Source organism: Asterias rubens, chromosome 4 (assembly GCF_902459465.1).
Source record: "Asterias rubens chromosome 4, eAstRub1.3, whole genome shotgun sequence".
NCBI lineage: Eukaryota > Metazoa > Echinodermata > Asteroidea > Forcipulatida > Asteriidae > Asterias > Asterias rubens.
This window is the reverse complement of record NC_047065.1, coordinates 2,313,200-2,334,090: the sequence shown is the minus strand read 5'-3', so window position 1 is coordinate 2,334,090 and position 20,891 is coordinate 2,313,200. Positions and strand designations below refer to the sequence as shown.

The following is a 20,891-nucleotide window of genomic DNA, read 5'->3' as shown; positions in this document are numbered from 1 at the left end:
GAAACAATACCTTGCCGTGAGCCCAACCCATGGGGGAAGGTGAGAAACACAGCTATAAAAAAAAACAAGAATAAATAACACAAATTAACGATGACTAGAGCAAGCTAGTCGAAAACGTTGAGACCACTTTTAAGAACTGACTCCGCGGTATTGCAGTTAATTACGATCCTATAAGCTAAAGTAATAGTCCCGCCACTTTTCTATATCTTCCTACCAGGTAGTAGTCAGAAAGCAGGACAGTTTTTTCCAGAACTGAGAAGTCTCCCGAGCAATTCGAGAAATTTACTCCGCGGTCGTAGAATATATAGCAAGACAGTTGTCTTAAAGAACAAACTCTACCTGGCAAGTAGATACACACATGGTATATGTAGCAAGAATTGACACTTTTAGGTGAGGTTTGTGGTAGCCTACTGTGTAAACCTCTTTTGAGTCGTGTTGGTTTGGGAAAAGAACCCGTGGTTGACAACTGGATTTTTCGATCAGTATGTTCTTATCACCTTCAGGAGGATGCTGGACTCTGTTGTAATAAGGGAATCAATGTGTGGTGAAGAGGTTTTGAACTGGTGGTTTAATCCCAACGAGGCCTGGTTCTTGATAATTTTACCGAAACGAAGTCAAGGTAAATTATCAAGAACCAGGCCTCGGCGGGTTTAAACCACCAGTTGAAAACCTCTTCACTACACCTTGATTCCCTTAATTTGATTAATTCACTGGAAAAAGTTACCAATAGCAGGAAAATAAAATTCTCTTTTTGAACGATACTCACATATTCAAATCGATCTTTACAGAGTCCGGACAGTGTATGGAGGAAAGCGAGGGCAGCAAACCATACCATCCACATCACCATCTCCTCCAAGGTTTGGACGTTCAGAACACCAAAGATGATGATGAACTTATAGAAGATAAACTTCCATAATTTGTCTCGGAGATGCTGTGGTAAAAAAGAAACACATTACCAGTTTGACTCAATTGACTCTTAAAGTTTAAAACTTTCTAAAATAATGAACAGTTTTGTGCGGTAAACAAAAACCCAGCAGGCCACTCCTCTAAACTACTCATGACAAATTACTCCAAATGACAAAGTAAAATGCCACTGTCAACTGTTAAATTGCTTTTGGTCTGGGTGGTTTGCTTTAGGTTTGGGTTTGACATCTGACATCTTGTGAAGTATGAATTACAGAATTTTTAAATGAACGACACAAACCAAGTTTTGGCTAAGTACTAGTACCTGTCTCTCACTGGCACGGAGTTCTCCAAAAACAATATGCTGCAACAAACGTCCCACCAAGACAAGAAGACAGAAGGCCAAGTTGATCAACGACTGTTAACATAAATACAAAATCAATTAGTGCAAGGTTTCTCCAAATATGATAAACATATCAAGAAGAGTGGTTAGGAGCAAACGTCCCACCAAGACAAGAAGACAGAAGGCCAGGTTGATCAACGACTGTTAACATAAATACAAAATCAATTAGTGCAAGGTTTCTCCAAATATGATAAACATATCAAGAAGAGTGGTTAGGGGCTAAATGACTGACAGGCCTTGAACTTTTGTCTTGAAGGGGCATAGCAATTTTCCTCTGATAAGGGGGCACTCATATGAGGAAAAAATATAAATTAATATTGGGAACCAGCAAAAACACAGAGCACCACAGCAATTACTGTGGGTGCCGTTGGTTATTTTGAGGCCTGGGGTCGATTTCACAAAGAGTGAGGACTAGTCCTAACTTAGGACTAGTCCTAGGGGATATAAAAAACGTTAGGCTAGTCCTAAGTAAGGACGTGTAACTCGTCCTAAGTCGAAATAAGACTAGTCTTAACTCTTTGTGAAACCCACCACTAGACTTGACTTGACTTGAACTTACCAACACCGACCAGACATCTGCCATCATAATTCGGCACAGTTTAATAATCTCTCCATCGTCCGCTTGTATTCCAAACAAGTACCGTGACGTCTCGCTCTCATTTGCCCCGTTAGACCATCCTCCTGAAGGACCTCTACCATCGTCACCAAGAGTCTCTTTGCTCGAGTCTGGTGCCTGGTGGGTCAACCCAGCGTTCTCTACCGTCTCGAGTGTCTCTCTGGCATACAAGAAGCACCAGGCTAGACTGAGACAGCTTAGAGCAATGTAGGTCTGGAGAGGAGGAAGGGATGGAGGTTGGAGTACTAACACAGGCATGATGAACACTGGGTACCTGAAAACAATACATCAATGGATGATGATAGGTAAGCAATTTACTTTATTCATTCATAAATGGTTTCTTAAAAACAAATTTACAATTCGCGGCATCAGCCGAATTGCAAGTATTAGCCGTAATAAGCTATTAAAGTATTGCCATAGACCTACTAGCTTCTGAAAATATTCACTAAAATGCCAACCAATAAAAGTATCAGAAACATATGCCATTACTTCAATGTCGTGCATGCATTAAGCCCGGTTCATACTTCCTGTGAATGCTCCGTGCGATGCAAATTTCATTGCGTCACAAAGGAAAATGGAGCGCGTACCGATTGTTGCGTCACCAAAAATCGCTTTGCATTCGCATTCGCAGGAAGTATAAACGGGGCTTCACCACTGACTGTAAATGGCAGACGATCTCTCGAAACGTAAGACCAAAAATTCTAAGATTTCAACATCCGATGAAGTGTAACTGTAAGTGTCTAGAAAAAAGGTTGGTGCACTGAAGATTTGGATTTTTTTTTAAGAATCATTTAGTTTTGATTGTGAACAATTTTCTCGTTATGCTGTCGGAAACCCATGACACCAGGATAGAAATACAAAAGTCACAAACAATGTTTTTGTTTATTTAGCAAATAAAAAGCAAAAACCAAAGAAAGTCCTAAAATTGAAAAAGATAATAATATTAGCTAAATGAAAATGGCAAGTATTCGCCAGTTCACACTAAAAAAAATTGAATTAAAGTTCAAACAGGACACTTGCTTGCTAAAGTTGGTGGTGAACAATTTTTATCCTGATGGAGAAACGTGACGTGTTTATTTACCGCGATAAAAAGGTTAGGGTATCCTATCTATATCCCGTTCTTCCATAGGTCGAGTTGACCAACTCACGGCATTTGTCAACTAATCAAGGACACGTAATCGTATACGTTTACGCGACTCAGTGTTGCACTTTGTTGACAGCGCAGAGCAGGCAGCGCAACCCGACGACACAAGGAAGCAAAACTAATGCTTCAAGCATAATTTTACTATTTTAGGATAAATTCAAAAGTATCACTTACCAGTAAATTGACGTGTATTATCCACTAGAAAAGTACACTCATTTTATAGGAAGGATTTCACGTAATACTTGGCATATTTTGGTGGATGATTATTACGCCATCTATCTACTACGTACTAACAAAATAATTAGTGCACCGCCCGTTGATGATCTGTATAGCGCCACCAGTCGGTCAAATAATGAGAATTGCCCACTTACGTGTATACATACGGCCGGACGTGTAAAGAGATGTAATCTTTATTTCGGCAAGTAGGCATAGATCAATGAGCGATCTGTTTAAAGATGCTATGTCAGATTTTTGGCCCCAAACATTAAACAAATAGATTTTTTTGAGTGAATGGTACTTCAAAGAGTATCACCCGCTCTAACGAAAAAAAGTTTAACTTTTACTTTTTCCATTATCTGTCACACCTGTTTTTTGTTTAAAGTTCCACCACTTAATATCCGGACTCCCTCTCAAAAAAAAAATCAATTTAGGCCAATCGTTATCCCAGAAAGGTCGATAAAATCACTGAGGAAGAAAAGACAGAATTCATGCAGAGAGACACGCACTTTGAACTTAAGCGTAAAAATCATGAAAAATAAGCGATTTTGGGTAGACCTTTAAAGACACTGGACACTATTGGTAATTGCCAAAGACTAGTCTTCACAGTTGGTGTATCTCAACATATGCATAAAAACAACAAACCTGTGAAAATTTGAGCTCAATCGGTCGTCAAAGTTGCGAGATAATAGTGAAAGAAAAAAAATCTGAGGTCTCGAAATCAAATTCGTGGAAAATTACTTCTTTCTCGAAAACTACGTCACTTCAGAGGGAGCTGTTTCTCACAATGTTTTATACTATAGGTTTTCTCGGTCAAATTCGGCAAATGAGCGATCAATTAAATTTTCATGCGTTCGAATTAAAGCTGTTTTGCTTTTCCAGTTGTTACTGCGTTTCAAATTCAGAATTCGGCCATTCAATTTCGTTTTGGGTCGAGTCAAATTCCTTAAGCACTCTGTTCAATTTAGCGTAGCGTCATTCTTTTTCGTGACACACACGCCTCAAGAAGCGTCTGCGAATTTGAATGCTGCTTTGATGAATATTGTTAAATTGAATGATTATTATATACCTCCATGATTCGAATGACGCAACATTACATTGGACTAATCCCAAAACAAAATCGAATGACCCTTTTGAGTAGCATTCGATTTTGCGCGAAATAAAATAGCTTGGTGGTTAAATTGGCTGCTCTTTTTCCGAAATTGACATTTTCAGTCGGTTTATCAACAACTAGAAGACTGTTTTTAAACGGGCAGTTTAGTCCAATATCCATTGTTAAAAAACACAGTAATTCCTATAAACAGTGGTGGGCTGATACGGTAATGTTCCCGGTTCAAATGAACTTATTGGCTTAGGGTCGTCTACCATCACATTCTTTGGGTGCGTTCATTTAACTTCCCTGGGTCGACCCCGGTGTGTGGCGGGTTTTTTTTTTCCAGGACGAACGTGGGTAATTATCTGCACACGTTCGTCCTGGAAAAAAAAGAAAACGCCCACTCACCGGGGTCGACCCGGGGAAGCTAATCGAACGCACCCATTGAAAGTCAATGGACTACGGGTGGAACGGTGCAATATAAACATTGAAACTGGGGTTATACACTGACGATGACGACACCAAATGCGATTGTGGCATAATACCTCAATCTATGCCATACCCCTTCTACGATGCCCAGCCATTGAGTAGCAGTGCTAAGCACACAAATTTGCTAAGCATGAAATTTCTTCCTTGATAAAAACAAGATTACCATCAAAATTTCCACATGATTTTCAGGATAAGCAAACAACAGCTAAATACCAGTAACAAGCAATAATTATGCAACAAATGGAAATTTGGTTGGGTAATCCTGTTTTTATCAAGGAAGAAATTTCATGCTTACAGATTTTTGGTCTTAGCAGCGCTATGAAATTGGGCCCAGATGACATCAAACGAGAAGGCTGTGAGATGCGCCCAATCGTGTTCGGATCATCATAATGATTCGGGAGCTCACAAATTTCTACAACATTGTTCCATTCTCCTGACACCCGCGTGAATATGCCTTTGAAAACGCAGCTAGAAGCTACACAATTTCACCACAAGAGACAATGCGTAACCAAAATGACTTTTATTTTTACTCCGATTGAATTTGTCCAATAATACTATTTTACATTTAATTTGTTATTAACCGCATCTTTAATTCTAAAGAATAATATATTCGTATAATAGTTCACACCCCTTTACTCCCCTTGCTCCGCCCCATCTAGAGACACATCCCTTGTTCAATCTGTCTTCTTTGCATCCAACATGGCAGTCTTCTCAATCTGTCTTCTTTGCATCCAATATGGCAATCTTCTTAATCTGTCTTCTTTGCATCCAATGTGGCCGTCTTCTTAATCTGTCTTCTTTGCATCCAAGGCCGTCTTCTTTGCATCCAAGGCCGTCTTCTTTGCATCCAAGGCCGTCTTCTTAATCTGCCTTCTTTGCATCCAACATGGCCGTCTTCTTAATCTGTCTTCTTTGCATCCAACATGGCCGTCTTCTTAATCGGTCTTCTTTGCATCCAATATGGCCGTCTTCTTCGTGAGTACATGTACAAGAGCAATAGTCGCCAATGGCGCCACCCAGTATACCAATAGATGCTCTCCCATTGGATGGTTGTGACAGTTGAATGTCAAGGCAGATGCAAGGGCTGGGTTGAACATCATGCCTGTCCATTCAAGACCTTTAAAAAGAGCGGGAGAAAACACTCAAAGCATTAGATAAAAAAGTGTCAATCTTCGTTCGTCCGTTTTATGCTGAAATCACATCCAACAAAGTGACAGTTTTTATCGTATAGCTGCATTATCACATTTTTAAGTTCGTCTATTCAAACTATATAAGTTAATTTTTGCGTACAGGTTTCATTTATTATTTGGAGCTCCTGGTCACTTTTTTGATATTGTAGTCTTGCAAAAACCAAATAATCAGGCCTACCTAAGTTTACTATCCATAAAACTAAAATAGTACTCACCTATTGAAATTATACCAACTTGTACGAAGGAATCAAAAGCAATACTCTTTGCTCTACCCTTTGGCATCAAGTACTTCCTTGCCAAGAAGTAGATAAGAGTCGCCAGAGCCTCGGCAGCCATTCCTCCCAAGATGGAGGACCTCAAAGCTGAGTCACATTGCTCTTGGATCATGTGCTTCCATTTATAACCATGGCGAGCTGATGGTGCTGCCCTCCATAGGCGTTTGGCGTAAGGGAAAGCAAGTTGACCGCCCAGGACTTGGAAAACGGCTGTTGGTGCAAAAAAAAATACTCATGATATGTTTTATACAGGGGGACAGAACTAGAAAAGAAAAGGGAACATGTTCACTTATTCCACTAAAAAGTAAAATAGCAGTGCATTATAAATAATGGTCTTGGGCACAAGTTGTGTCCAATTTAAGACAAGAATTGACTCCACGATAGTACAGTTAATCACGATCCTATAAGCTCAAGTAGTGATCACAGCCTATTTTCTATAACATCCCCCCGGGTGTAGTTAAAAAAAAAAAAAAAAAAAAGGGACAGTTTTTTTCAGAACTGAGAAGTCTCCCGAACCCCCGAACATCCACTCCGCGGTGCCGCAAACCAAGTTTTGTCCTCTTATTCTTGATTTTACAAAAAATGACATAATAACCGAATTTCCAGTGAGTTCTTATCATTTCATTTCATCGAGAGCAATTAGAACATGCTACCAAAAATAAAGAGAGGGGGATAAAATTCCATGGAAATTTGATGATGATTGGTGAAGCTAAAAAAACTCGTAATAGTATGGATATATAGAATCCAGGCAATAAAATCGCCAGTCATCACCATGACTTTAATACACGGTGAGCCTTGTGAAAATGTAGTTTATAAAACCGAGAAAATAAAATTTGCTGTTGCAAACTGCTTATCAACCAAAATGACCTATGGCATAAATGTAAACAAATAGTTAACTGACGTTTTTCAACGTCTATGGCCCTTTTCCATACCACGGCTTCGGTTTTTGAAGCCCTAGCCTGAGCGTGTATAATTATACGCAAAGCACGCGCAATATTTTCAAATCAACCGGCGCGGGGTCAAGCTAGCCTGAACCGAATCCAAAGCCGAAGCCGTCGTTTCGAAAATGGCCTACAGTAAACGATGTTCGTTTTATAGGAGGGCGTATTTTTATCTGACGTCATTTTACCGGTGGTGGATGCGTCGAGGCCGTCTGTCTCCCCCTTGATCCAAGCTTGCCAGGCGAGTCCAAGATTGGCCGTACAGTCATCATCGAATGTGAAGCCCAGAAGTACGAAGAAAAAACATAGGTAGATCATATAGGCTAGCAGACCATTCTCCTATAATACAGAACAAGCAATATTAAAGGCAGTGGACACTATTGGTAATTACTCAAAATAATTATTAGCATAAAACCTTTCTTGGTAACAAGTAATGGGGGGAGGTTGATAGTATAAAACATTGTGAGAAACGGCTCCCACTGAAGTGACGCAGTTTTCGAGAAAGAGGTGATTTTCCACGAATTTGATTTCGAGACCTCAGAATTAGAATTTGAGGTCTCGAAATCGAGCATCTGAAAGCACACGACTTCGTGTGACTAGGGTTTTTTTTCTTTTCATTATTATCTCGCAACTTCTACGACAGATTGAGCTCAAATTTTCACAGGCTTGTTATGTTATGCATATGTTGAGGTACACCAAGTGAGAAGACTGATCTTTGACAATTACCAATATTGTCCACTGTCTTTAAAGACACTGACACCATTGGTAATAAATTAGTCTTTAATTTACTAAAATGAGATATTCTTTTGATAAAAACTAGTAAATGAAAAGTAGTGGCAGCTATGATGCGGAAATCTTTCCCCGGGTCGACCCCGGTGTGTGGCGGGTTTTTTTTCCCAGGACGAACGTGGGTAATTATCTGCACACGTTCGTCCTGGGAAAAAAAACTGCCACATACCGGGGTCGACCCAGGGAAGCTAAACGAACGCACCCACTAATATACCAAGTTGAAGATGACACAGTGGTTTCTTTCCCTACCCGTCGAATCCTGTACATTAGACCGGGATAGGTCCATAGAACTTTATCATGCTGTCTCCATCTTGATCATGCTCCCCGTATCGAATACTCATTTTGCAAATAAGAACCGGACTATTTTGTTCTTCCAGCCTCGGTTTGGGAACATTGATATCAATGGTAGAAATTCAAGATGTCTGCACCATGACAAAGGTCTATGATGTGCATTTGGATTGTTTTTTCAATCCTAATACCTGAATGCGTTTTTTCGCACCGCAGATTTTCTCCGACAAACGGAGCATTTCTTCTTGGTTCCTATAATCATTCTATATGTTGCACTATATTATTATTGTGCTGTGGATGGGTAATAATAGATAAATATCACGGCAGTTATCGGTTTTATGGCTTCTGACTGGCACCGGACAAGTAGATATGGCTGGGCTATAGATAGCTCAGTTGTTAGACCGCTGGCACGGTAATCCGGAGGCCGTGCGATGTGGTCAATTTGCCGCTGTTCAACCCCCACATCATTTATAAACTCTCTCTCTTATTCCCTTTTACAAGAGACGAAACGTGTGTGCGGTTTAGTATTTTACGTCAATTATTGTTGCACTTCATTGTGCATAGTTCATTGAATGTCCTATGTTTATTTGATTGAACAGTAATAGTATGGAAAAGTTTCCGTTTGGCGCCAACTCTTTTTCGTTCGATATGAAATAATAATATAGTATCTAATTTATCAATGAAATATCCCTTTTAATAAAAAAGACTGAAGTGGCAGCCCCATACGGAACGTTGTCCTTCTGATTTTCCAAAATATGGAAACGTGACATTGAATTGAATTGAATTGAATTGAAATGAATTATGTTTTTAACGAAACATCGTTGAGGGAACAACACTACTGTAAATTTACCTCCATGACGACATCACCTTCCAGCATCCCTGTAACAAGCTGGAATGTGGCTATGATCTCGCCACCATATCGTCTGACATTACTCCCTGCTGGTAGAGCCTTGTTCAGTAGTCTCCGTGCTACGCCACAGATGAGGGTAGCGAGGACGACGAACAACACTGCGCCGTAACCTGCTGGTATTTCCCCCATGATATTATAGTGTCCGAGCCGTAGAGATTGTCGGTGTTGTTGAAATCATGTCCATTGGACTGTTGAATTGGAGAGAGCAGAACCCCCCAAATGCACACTTTCTCGATCTTTAGGAAGTACAATCAATCAAGGATGACACGTGCATACTCTTATTTATGGAGGTATAGATACAGACATTCCTTCCACTCATTGAAGTTTGAATACGGACTTTGAAACCTTTTATTGACCAACGATATGACGTATAAGGTTACGTAATGTTGATGCTCAGATCCAGGACCCGATTTCATCAAGTCGTTCAGTGGGCCCTATTGGCCTTGCTAACCGCCGAATTCAGTGCTAACGATCACCATTCCAGTCTGCTTGCACGCCAAGCTCCGAATTGCCTTGTATCTGCTTAGCAAATTCCAAAATACACGGAACAGGGCAAATTCCTTTTCTAAGCAAGAACTTGGTGGGATACCAGTCACAGTAACGGTAAATGTACGGTTTAGCTGATACCTTTGTTTTGCAAAGTTGCAAGAGTTGTCGGTGTTTTTTTTGGGGGGGGGGGGGAGGATACGGTTCTGTTAAGGAAAGATAACATCCCTGAGAAAAGTGAATTTTTAAAAATGTTCTTTTACGGTAAAAACGGAATTTTTTTGACCATTGTTACAAACTGTAGAAGTAAGGCAGAGATTTACGTCGCCATTACTGTATGTATGTGCACGTAGTATTGTTGCACATTGGCTGTTCAATAAAGTATAAAGACATATACTCTTTCTTACTCTGGAATAGTCCTGAGCAATTCTTCAAGATGGGACTATTCTTAAGTTAAGACCAGTTACTGGTCCTAACTTTAGATAAGACTAGTCTTAACTCTTTTTGAAATCGGCCTCTGATTCTTATTTGGGAGGGCAGACAATTCTGACATTCAGACTGGTTTGTATTCAGTTAATTATAAACAAAAGAGTCTCTTGCTAATTTATTTTATCAAATCATTTGTCGGAGTTTTTCATGCAAATGTCAATAATATATTCAAAATGGTTGATAGCATTAAATTAGGAACATGTTGGTCAATTCAGAAAAATAACTGTTGCCATAAACCACATAATATTCTTGCAAAAAAAAGGTCAACAAAGTCTCACATTCAGGAACAGAAAACAAACTTAACACATCATAAAAACGAAGTTTGATCCAAATTCAATTTATTTGATCCAACTTGTACTCTTTAAATGTACACAGTAACTACCAAAATCAGACATCTGGGAGCGAACAAAATTAATTACTGAAAGCTTGACTAGAAATACTCTCAGAAGACGTTTTTGTACATTTATGTTGGTCTCAGACAAAAAGACATAATCTTTGCATTAACTTAAAAAAAAAATTGTCAAACCTTTAAAGCCATTGGACACTTTCGGAACAGAAAAAAACCCAAAACACAGTTTTACAAATAACTTACAGGGTTTACAGAAGGTAATGGTGAAAGACTTCTCTTGAAATAATATTCCAAGAAATGCTTTTCTTTTTGAGAAAACATTAAAACAATATAAATTCTCGAGTTCGAGAATTATGGATTTATTTGAAACACATGTCATGACACGGCAAAACTTCAAAAAGTGGGTTTTTCGGTTATTTTCTCCCGACTCCGATGACCGATTGAGCCTAAATTTTCACAGGTTTGTTATTTGATATAGAAGTTGTGATACACAAGGTGTGGGCCTTGGACAATACTGTTTACCGAAAGTGTAGAATGGCTTTAAGATAAGAAATACTCCTTTTTTGTAGAGTAGTTCTTGTTTCGGAAATCTAAAACCAGTTACATTTTATCACCTAGGCCCAATTTCGTAGAGCTGCTTAAGTACAACAAGTAGCCAAGCCTGACAAAATCCGCTAACCATAATAAGGTCACCAGCCAAACTAACATGACACAAGTACAGTTTGTGACTGGTATCCTGCTCATTTCTGCTTAGCAGACAATGGTTAAGCAATATTTTCTGCCTCAGCAATTCTATAAAATTGAGCCCTCTTCCTGTCAGTGTCACCATGATTTATTTTGAGCATTTTCTGAGGTTGTTACAGCTTTCAAAAAATAGCTAAATAAAACTGCAAAGAATTTTCTCATTAATTTCTTCTAGTCTTAACATTACAAATAAACAGTTACACAAAAAATACAAAAAGTCAACAAAAATTATTCTACATGATTCATTTCATACTTCATTGTCAATACTACTGTACAAAACAAAATTGATGTTTGACTAAAAAGACAAAAGAATTCCTAACAAATGACGTTGTCCACTTGATCCCTGCATTGTTAAAAGCATTTGACACTATTGATAATTACACAAAATAATTGTTAGCATAAAAACATGCTTGGTAACCAGCAATGGAGAACTGGTGATAGTATAAAATATTGTGAGAAACGGCTCCCTCTGAAGTAAAGTAGTTTTTGACAAAGAGGGAACTTCTCACTCAAATAATAAAAGACTTCAGCTGAGGCCTTTTATCATGCATCTGAAAGCACAGAAGGTAATGCATCATGGGTGTTTTTTATTTTATTTTTCTCTTGCAAATTCGATGACGATTTGAGCCAAAATATTCACAAATTTGTTATTTGATGCATATGTTGGGATAATTAAGTGAGAATACTGGTCTTTGACAATTGCCAAACGCGTCCAGTGTCTTTACGACTGAAAGCCACTATTACTACCTGATGATTGGGCATGTCACCTCTTAGCTTGTCCCATTCGCATATCTCGTTCTTTCTCATACTGTCGCTGGTCTGCCTGTGCCAAAAACTTCTGTTTCTCGACATACCTTGATAAACAAATAGACAAACAAGTAGTTTGTGATAGGCAGTTGAACAAAAAAAAAGTATGAGCGCAAAGCATGAAAGCTCGCAAGCGCCAAGCGTGAAAGCTTGCAAGCGCAAAAGCTTGCGGGTACAAACAAAGTCTGCTAACATAAAAGTTGCTTGAACAATCATGAACAGGTATCCAAGTGTAACATAAAAAGTGAAGTGAAAATATATTTGATTTTTTGGGGTTAAACAAAGAATTGACTAGAGTGGGATTCGAACCAACGACCTGCGGATAAACGTGCCGGCGCTCTACCAACTGAGCTATCTAGCCCTATATTGGCAGTGTCCCTATTTTGTCAATATCTTTGTTCGGGGTGCCAGTCAAAAGCCATACAACCGTTAACTGCCGTGTAACCAGGGATCACACCCAAATTACGATACAACCTGGGAAGCGGCAGCCAGGGGATCACCTTAAGGGGATGCAACTTTTTGTTTCATATATCAATATAAATCACAAGGGAAACTGACTGGGTAAATTTTGAAATGATTTTTGAGGTTGAAAATATATTTGAATAGAAAGAGAGGGAGTCAGAAAGCAAAAAAAAAAAAAAAAAACGAGGGGTAAACAAGGGGGTAACAAAAAATGGGAAACTAGAATTCATACTGAAGAAAGAATTAAGATGTTATAAAACTGTTTTTAGTTAGTTTTCTTTCACTCCTAAGCTACGTGTAGGAGCTTCCTTAGATTGGTGATCATGTCCGATGCTGAACTGCATTTTTACCCTTTCTTGGTGGACCTAGAGGGCGTTGTAGGCGTGGTTTGGACTAATTGATCATAAATGTTCTGGAGCTTATAAATGTCCACAGATTTACATCAAACTCACACAGTTTGACAATAATGATGGTAGAAAGCTTTTACTCATTTCTCAAAAAACTACAGCACCTCAGCAAGTTATATTTTAAGGGAAGCCTTCTACCACCATTTTCTTCAAACAATGTAAGTTTAAAGGAACACGTTGCCTTGGATAGGTCGAGTTGGTATTTGAAAAGCGTTTGTAACCGTTTGTTATGAAATGCACATGGTTGGAAAGATGTTTTAAAAGTAGAATACAATGATCCACACAAATATGCCTTGAAATTGCATGGAAATTCCGATCCAAGGCAACGTGTTCCTTTAATGTGTTTTGTGTTTACAAAAAAGTACCCAAATCCTTTAATGAGACAGTTCAGCATTGGACATGGTCACCAGTCTGAAGAAGCTCTAAGCTTATTGATCAGTGTAATGTAACTAATCTACATTATGTACTATTTTCGGATTTGTAAACACACACCTCGTACTTGAGATTAAATCAACAATCCAGATGAACGAATTTAATGATAAGAATCCATACTTTCGATCTGAACCTTTGTCCATTTTGATCAATCCTCTACTCACCCATCTTTGCCCTTGTTGTGTATCTTCAAGTCATCTGCAATTCCTTCCGTTGTCTTGAAACTATTCCAGTCAATTCTAGACTTCTCTAAGACGCTAATCTTAGCTTTCTTGTTAATCAGCCCCAACACATTCCCTAAACCTCCGGCGGGTCTCTTAGCACTGTAAAGAAAATGACGTTAAATTAATGCTCAAACGATGAACTCATCATAATGAAATTTTAAATATTAACAATTTTTATGCTATCCAGTAACATAGTTACCCACCATAGAAGACATTAAAAAAAACTCCTCAACAGTTGTCTTGTTTGGATCCACTTTTAAAGGGTTTTGATACCCTTTGTAGATCAAGTTTTTTGGCAACGACATAAATCCCTACTCACTGTGAATGAAGATATGTATTTACTTGAAGTTTCAGCCTCATCAGTGAAAAGATAAGTGAAAGTCCCAGAGCAATGTCTTCAGGAGCATCATGTGAATCCGTTGTACATGCTAACATAATTTTTGTCTCACTGAGAAGAAAGTTATTTTTGAATTTTTCTTTTTTACTAATTTCTCAAAAAACTACAGCAACTCAACAAGTAGTCCTTACAGGAAAGCTTTTTCTCTCATCGTCATTTTGAAACCGTGTAATGTAAATGTGTGGACGTTTGTGTAAGTAAAAAAAGTACCCAAACCCATTAAGTTAGACTATATTATAAACTGCTGACTTACCCAAATGGCGGCATCTTTGAGGCAGAGTTAGCTCCTACAGTTGTCTTAGCAGACGCTGGTTTGGGATCCAAGAGCATCTGGGCCTCCTTTGAACCAGCCGCAACTTCTTCAGTGACTCTATTGTAAGAAGAAGGATAAAACGTGTCAATTTTAACAGATCTTTAGAATATAATTTGTTTTTACCCTTTACACCAATGTGTATGAAGCACTATTAAGACGTTAAACTTGTATTGGGGATAAAGATTACTCATTTTGGTTTTACCCATCAAAATATACATGTACACCGATTTGTGTTAGCACTGTATACTCAGTACTTTCTCGAGTCCTGTGAAAAAAATCACAGGCATGTTACTCGGGTGGGATTCCAACCCACGACCCTTGCAATTCTAGAGCAGTGTCGTACTAACACGCACCATATACTCAGCGTTTGTTATAAACAGCACTGTTATAAAGAGGTTCTGCTTATTAAATAGTACATTTTGAAGTCCCGAAACTCATTTCTGCTTTGCGTTTCTTTCTTTCGCTGTCCTCTTATAACAAATTCTTATAACAAAGTCATAAAGAGCCCTTTGTCCAGTCCCATTTACTTGAATTCTGTGACAAAAGCTACAGGCAAATCACTTGGGTAATCGCCATTTTTGACAATCCAGGTTTTCTTAAGTTTCTAACATAAAAGTAGAGATTAAATATTTGTCTGGATTTGTATGCGTAATTGTCACGACATTGTCCCTTCCAAGATGACTACATAAGTTGCCTTGATCCTTGACTGCCATTTTATGTTACATAATCCAGAGAAAAAGGCACCAATCTGAAACTCTTGACTCTTGATCAAGTGCAAGCAATTAATAAGAAATCAATTTGTGCGTCACACAAGGTTGACCCACTAAAGCCAGTACGGCAGCCACCCCCCCCCCCCACCCCAGGTGTGATCAACCACGTCAGAGCCCTTAACCCTTGTAACCAAAATCAACAACAACAAAAACACAAAAGCAACCCCCCCTCCCCTCCCCTCCCCTCCCCCCCAAAAAAAGAATTTAAAAAAATAAAATATAAAATAATAATAAAAAAATAAAAAATAACATAAAAAGAACACAAAAAAGTATGTAAGTGTAAATGCTGCATAAAACACACTTTAGTCTGAAATGTTTTTGCTATGTATGCTAAACTGCTGGATGAAATGGCTTCCTCCTTGTTTGTTCAGTCAAACTCAAACTTGAACACTTGGATGTGCATAATACAATAATACTCTACTGACTAATGCTGGTACATGGTTCTCAAAACAGTCAACCACAGCACTTCATAACTGATTTGTTTGCTTTGAGACACCCAATCCGATATGATAAAACGCTGCACAAGAACTGCATCATTGGTTTTTATTAATTATGCCCCTAGAACATAGCAAAAGGTGCTGGTATACCTGATGGCATAACTACATAGTTAATTTCACCACTGTTTTCTATCATGACAAAGAAAACTGGTATAGGTTTCGAGGCATTGCATGATGAGGTATCAATGTATACTTTTGTTTGCAGTAACACCATGTGTACATGCTGGGTAGATTATGCTCTTTTGAGAACTTGTCTTGCTGAGTATTCTACTTCTGCAGAGTAGAATTTCGAAATTTGGGAGACTTCTCAGTTCTAAAAAGAACTGTCCTGCTTGTTAACTACTACCTGAGCGGAAGGTAGAAAATCGGGCGGGCTACTTTCACCTTGTGAATTGAGGGGGACTTCTTGTTATTAATTCCATTACCGCGGAGTGAGTTCTAAATTGGTCTCAACTTCGCCTTCGCTAGCTTGCTCTAGCATCGTCAGGGTCAGGAGACTGAATTGATCACAAAAAATTGTCTTGATCACAAAGTTGTCATTAATCTCTTCAGGTTTGGTGTCGGGGAAGCTGTTAGTTCGTGATTTTTTCACAATAATTGTTCCAGTATGCTGCTGTATTTTTCCATTTGGATGATCTTGAATGTTGCTGTCATTCCCTGCTGCGATGGAGGTATATATATTTATTTACTTTATTTATTTATTTATTTATTTTAGGTGGTAAATCATTCTTAATTGAGCAAGTCAATATAAACAATACATCAATATAGGCAGAGGATAAAGAGAGTACACTTAAGCCCAGGGGTGGATTTCACAAAGAGTTAGGACTAGTCTTATCTCGAGTTAGGACCAGTTACTCGTCCTAACTTATGTTAAGATAAACCAAGTGAAAAGACTGGTCTTTGACAATTATCAATAGTGTCCAGTGTCTTTAATTCTTGGAAGGTATAACCTCACTCTCCCTTTAATAATGTGTTGTCTTCCTGTAGCGAGTAAACCTTGCCAACGCAGAGACTTTCCTGAAGCAACATCCTTTGTGTGTGAATGTTCGGCCAGTTATTGCGACACCATTGAGAGAGACGCCAAGCCTCGCTCTGGACAGTATGCGGTCTACACCTCAAGCAAAGATGGCGACCGCTTTCAACGACAACTTTTAATGCTAGAAAACGAAGGTTAGAGTAGTGACCTACAGGCCTTTATGCTTCATTTATGAAAGGGCAAGGGTACCAAGGCTGCTTTTCCTTGGTAAAGGGCACCCTATGAGGAAACTGTAATTATCTACTGGGGCATTTCAAGGGCACCAAGGCATTGACCTGGGGCATGGAGGCAATCGCCTTATTTTGTTTTTACCTCGGTATTTTTAATCTGTTTTTCTTAAATTGTTTTGTCCTTAAATTGTTCTGTATTTGCATACTTTTAACCTCTGTGAAGCGCCTCGGGGCACTATATAAAAAACAAACAGTTTAGTATCAGGCCTGGACATATTTTTTGTTATCAAGAAATCCGTACACTGCACATTTGATTCACCACAAACATATTCAAATATTAACTCTTCACATATATTAAAATAATATTTTAAAAAAAAATCCTTGTCAGAGCTTCCCGAGTAATAATTTATCTTTGGAAAATATTGTTAACACAATGCAAACTTGACAATTGAAAGAAAACAAAAAATCTCATTAAAATCAATTGGATTTGTCTCTCTATGTCAAGAAAAATCAGTTGAAATCAAGGATATCAAAAACTTTCAAAAACATCACATTTTGTTTGTTTATTTCCAGCTAAACACGACCATCATTTGACGATAGATGACTCTCAAAAATACCAGGAGATCTTAGGCTTTGGGGGATCCTTCACAGACTCAGCCACCATGAATATCCTTAATCTCTCAGATGGAGCCACAGAAAACCTTCTTAAATCCTACTTCTCTACAGAAGGTAAGTGTCTACTTCGTGGCAGGACTTGATAAAGCCTGTATTTCTTAATTCATCATTATCAATATGTTATTACTAAATGTAAAGGCACGGGGGTGGATTTCACAAAGAGTTAGGACTAGTCTTATCTCGAGTGAGGACCAGTTACTCGTCCTAACTTAGGACTATCCATGCAATTTGTATATCTCCTAGGACTAGTCCTAAGTTAGGACTAGTCCTAACTCTTTGTGAAATCGACCCCTGGACACTGTTGCTTCGTTTTTTTCTAAGGGCAAGGGCACAAAGCCATTTTCTCCTTGGTTGAGGGCACCCTGTGAGGAAATTGTAAATTTCTACTGGAGCATTTCAAGGGCACCAGGGCAATGACCAGGGGGCATGGAGGCAATAGCCTTTGTTGCCTCCGTAAAATATCACGGCTGGTGTCAGCCATTCTATCGCTCATAGACTAAGAAATAAATAAAACAAATAACTGTTGACAATTCTAAAAAACAATTCAACGCAATGTTGTTTTTGAACTTCTTGAACTTTTTTTAATAGACTACAGTAGAGTACAGACCATTATTTATTATTTCACTTTCAAGAAATAAGTTTGACAATTAAGTGTTGACAATTCTGCAACCCAAAAATAGCGTAATGTTGTTTTTTTAATTTCAATCTCTTTAACTCTTTTCAAAGGACTGGAGTACAGCGCTGGACGTGTACCTGTCGCAAGCTGCGATTTCTCAAGTAGTACGTACTCATACGCGGACACCCCTGGAGATTATGACCTCAGTGAATTCGAATTAGCATATCAGGATATCCACTATAAGGTATGAACGTAGACTTCAGTTTGCTGGTCCTCATTTAAAGGCAGTGGACACTCTAGGTAATTACTCACAATAATTATCGGCATAAAACCTCACTTGGTAACAAGTAATGGGTAGATGTTTATAGTATAAAACATTGTGAGAAACGGCTCCCTCTGAAGTGACGTAGTTTTCGAGAAAGAAGTAGTTTTCCACGAATTTGATTTTGAAGACCTCAAGTTTAGAATTTGAGGTCTCGAAATCACACAAAGCATCTGAAAGCACAAAACTTCGTGTGACAAGGGTGTTTTTTTGCTTTCATAGTTATCTAGCAACTCCGATGACCAATCGAGCTAAAATTTTCACAGATTTGTTATTTAATGCATATATGTTGAGATACACCAAGTGAGAAGACTGGATTTTGACAATTACCAATAGTGTCCATTGTCTTTAATCATTATTATACAATTATTAAAGTAGCTTCTTATAAAGCACTATATCCGTCACTCAGTGACAATCGAGGCACTTCAACATTCAGTGTTTTTCCTGCCAGATCTGTGAAAATGTCCACTCAATTGGTCATCGAAGTTGCAAGAGAACAATGAAAGAAAAAACACCCTTGTTGCACAAACTTTTGTGCTTTCAGATGCCAAAAAGGCTAACTTTTAGTTTAGTATTTGAGTGAGAAACTACCTCTTCCTCAACAACTTTGTTACTTCAGAGGGACCCATTTTTCACAATGTATTCAATAGCTCTCCATTGCTTGTTACCAAGTAACTTTTTATGCTAACAATTAATTTGACTAACTACTAAAAGTACAACACTGGCAAAACACATCTCACTGTATTCTGATGAACCGCTTAAAAAGCAAAATGGAAGAATCATTATAACCAAAGTTCATGTTTTTACTGGGTTTCTGTGATTGCAGATTCCAGTGATACGAGCAGCCCTAGACATGAGTCCAAGAGAGCTTAAGCTGATTGCTAGTCCATGGTCTGCACCAGCTTGGATGAAAACTAACGGCAAAATGGCAGGTGGAGGATCTTTGATTGGCCAACCAGGAGGACAAGTTTATCAAACATGGGCTCTATACTTTGTCAAGTAAGTTGACCTCATGCATAATTCATGACCTAATTGTGTGACTTTACTCTGATTGGTCAACTAGGAGGGCAAGTTTATCAAACATGGGCTCTACTTTGTCAAGTAAGTTGACTTTATGCATAATTCATGACCTAAGTGTGAGACTTACTCTGATTGGTCAAACAGGAGGACAAGTTTATCAAACATGGGCTCTATACTTTGTCAAGTAAGTTGACCTCATGCATAATTCATGACCTAAGTGTGAGACTTACTCTGATTGGTCAACCAGGAGGACACGTTTATCAAACATGGGCTCTATACTTTGTCAAGTAAGTTGACTTCATGCATAATTCATGACCTAAGTGTGAGACTTTACTCTGATTGGTCAACCAGGAGGACAAAGTTATCAAACATGGGCTCTATACTTTGTCAAGTAAGTTGACCTCATGCATAATTCATGACCTAATTGTGTGACTTTACTCTGATTGGTCAACTAGGAGGGCAAGTTTATCAAACATGGGCTCTACTTTGTCAAGTAAGTTGACTTCATGCATAATTCATGACCTAAGTGTGTGACTTTACTCTGATTGGTCAACCAGGAGGACAAGTTTATCAAACATGGGCTCTACTTTGTCAAGTAAGTTGACTTCATGCATAATTCATGATCTAAGTATTTCATTATTGAATATTCTAAATAAACCAATAATAACAATATTGTTATTGTTTTCAACAGGTTCCTACTTGAGTACGAGAAGCTAAGGGTATCCATTTGGGGAATGACCATCCAGAACGAGCCTTCGGCCGGTTTAATTCCAATCTATCCATGGCAGAGTATGGCAATGCCTCCAGAAATCATGAGAGATTTTGTCAAGCTGGATCTAGGTCCAAAGTTACGTGAATACAGCTACAGTCACGTTAAGCTGATTACTCATGATGATAATGTACCGTCATTACTTGTTGGTTCTCAATTGGTAAGACTTCAACTTAGGGCCTAGTCTTGGGCAATATCTCATACTCTTAATGAACTAAACGTAACGTGAAAACCCGACGGAGGGCGCGCTTTTTTGAAAAAATTCATTCAAGAATAGACTTAGGCTAGCGGGCGATACATGGGTGGGTGGTTCAAAAGAAAATTGAAATTCAGTTGCTATTAATAAAGAGAGGAAGAAGACAAAATACTAAGCTGGCCAGAATTGACGATTTAATTCCTGACAAAGCAAAAGTTGTTTGCTTTGGGCAAGGAAAAACATTTGAAAACTTCTAATGTCAGAGACCTGAGGTCTAAAACATTTGGTTACTTTTTTTAAAAGTTAGATTTCTAGCCTGAAAGTCACTATTTTATTGCAAATACTATTGATTTTATAATAAATTCATGAAGATTTCTCCTGTGAATGATTGAGTTTTCAAGCACCGGTTCTTTTCAGAACCAACACTACCCAAAAGAGATATCACATGGTGTT

The 20,891-nt window shown here is 38.5% G+C and overlaps 4 protein-coding genes across 8 annotated transcripts in view; 1 reads left to right on the top strand and 3 right to left on the bottom strand.

The window, feature by feature from the left end:
* Window positions 1-3,375, bottom strand: part of LOC117289723 (E3 ubiquitin-protein ligase AMFR-like) — a 22,811-nt gene extending 19,436 nt beyond the window's left edge. The window contains exons 1-5 of the mRNA XM_033770981.1: window positions 3,241-3,375; window positions 1,866-2,196; window positions 1,229-1,321; window positions 767-931; window positions 1-52 (exon numbers count right to left, since the gene is read on the bottom strand). Of these exons, the coding sequence (XP_033626872.1) occupies window positions 1-52; window positions 767-931; window positions 1,229-1,321; window positions 1,866-2,180 (625 nt within the window). The 5' untranslated portion in view covers window positions 2,181-2,196; window positions 3,241-3,375. The remainder of the gene's footprint in view (window positions 53-766; window positions 932-1,228; window positions 1,322-1,865; window positions 2,197-3,240) is intronic.
* Window positions 3,376-5,399: 2,024 nt separating this feature from the next.
* On the bottom strand, window positions 5,400-9,622 carry LOC117289601 (aquaporin-12-like). Its single transcript, XM_033770800.1, has 4 exons — window positions 9,198-9,622; window positions 7,459-7,609; window positions 6,270-6,539; window positions 5,400-5,981 (listed from the first exon to the last, which is right to left on the bottom strand). The coding sequence occupies exons 1-4, from the start codon at window positions 9,384-9,386 to the stop codon at window positions 5,800-5,802; spliced, it is 792 nt and encodes a 263-aa protein (XP_033626691.1). The 5' UTR covers window positions 9,387-9,622; the 3' UTR covers window positions 5,400-5,799.
* A 33-nt stretch (window positions 9,623-9,655) lies between these two features.
* The window catches only part of LOC117289284 (lysosomal acid glucosylceramidase-like), a 14,564-nt gene continuing 3,328 nt past the window's right edge, over window positions 9,656-20,891 (top strand). Inside the window, exons 1-7 of one of the 5 annotated variants that reach the window (XM_033770337.1) lie at window positions 9,656-9,860; window positions 16,187-16,305; window positions 16,622-16,804; window positions 17,414-17,569; window positions 18,242-18,375; window positions 19,280-19,452; window positions 20,165-20,402. In XM_033770337.1, coding sequence (XP_033626228.1) covers window positions 16,242-16,305; window positions 16,622-16,804; window positions 17,414-17,569; window positions 18,242-18,375; window positions 19,280-19,452; window positions 20,165-20,402 — 948 coding nt within the window. In that variant the 5' untranslated portion in view covers window positions 9,656-9,860; window positions 16,187-16,241. Of the gene's footprint in view, window positions 9,867-10,256; window positions 10,305-15,612; window positions 15,713-16,186; window positions 16,306-16,621; window positions 16,805-17,413; window positions 17,570-18,241; window positions 18,376-19,279; window positions 19,453-20,164; window positions 20,403-20,891 lie in introns of those variants that run through there. The other 4 variants (XM_033770338.1, XM_033770339.1, XM_033770340.1 and 1 more) reach the window with 4 other exon arrangements.
* The window catches only part of LOC117289286 (craniofacial development protein 1-like), a 25,653-nt gene continuing 16,743 nt past the window's right edge, over window positions 11,982-20,891 (bottom strand). Inside the window, exons 5-7 of the mRNA XM_033770342.1 lie at window positions 14,308-14,424; window positions 13,598-13,756; window positions 11,982-12,179 (exon numbers count right to left, since the gene is read on the bottom strand). Coding sequence (XP_033626233.1) covers window positions 12,089-12,179; window positions 13,598-13,756; window positions 14,308-14,424 — 367 coding nt within the window. The 3' untranslated portion in view covers window positions 11,982-12,088. The remainder of the gene's footprint in view (window positions 12,180-13,597; window positions 13,757-14,307; window positions 14,425-20,891) is intronic.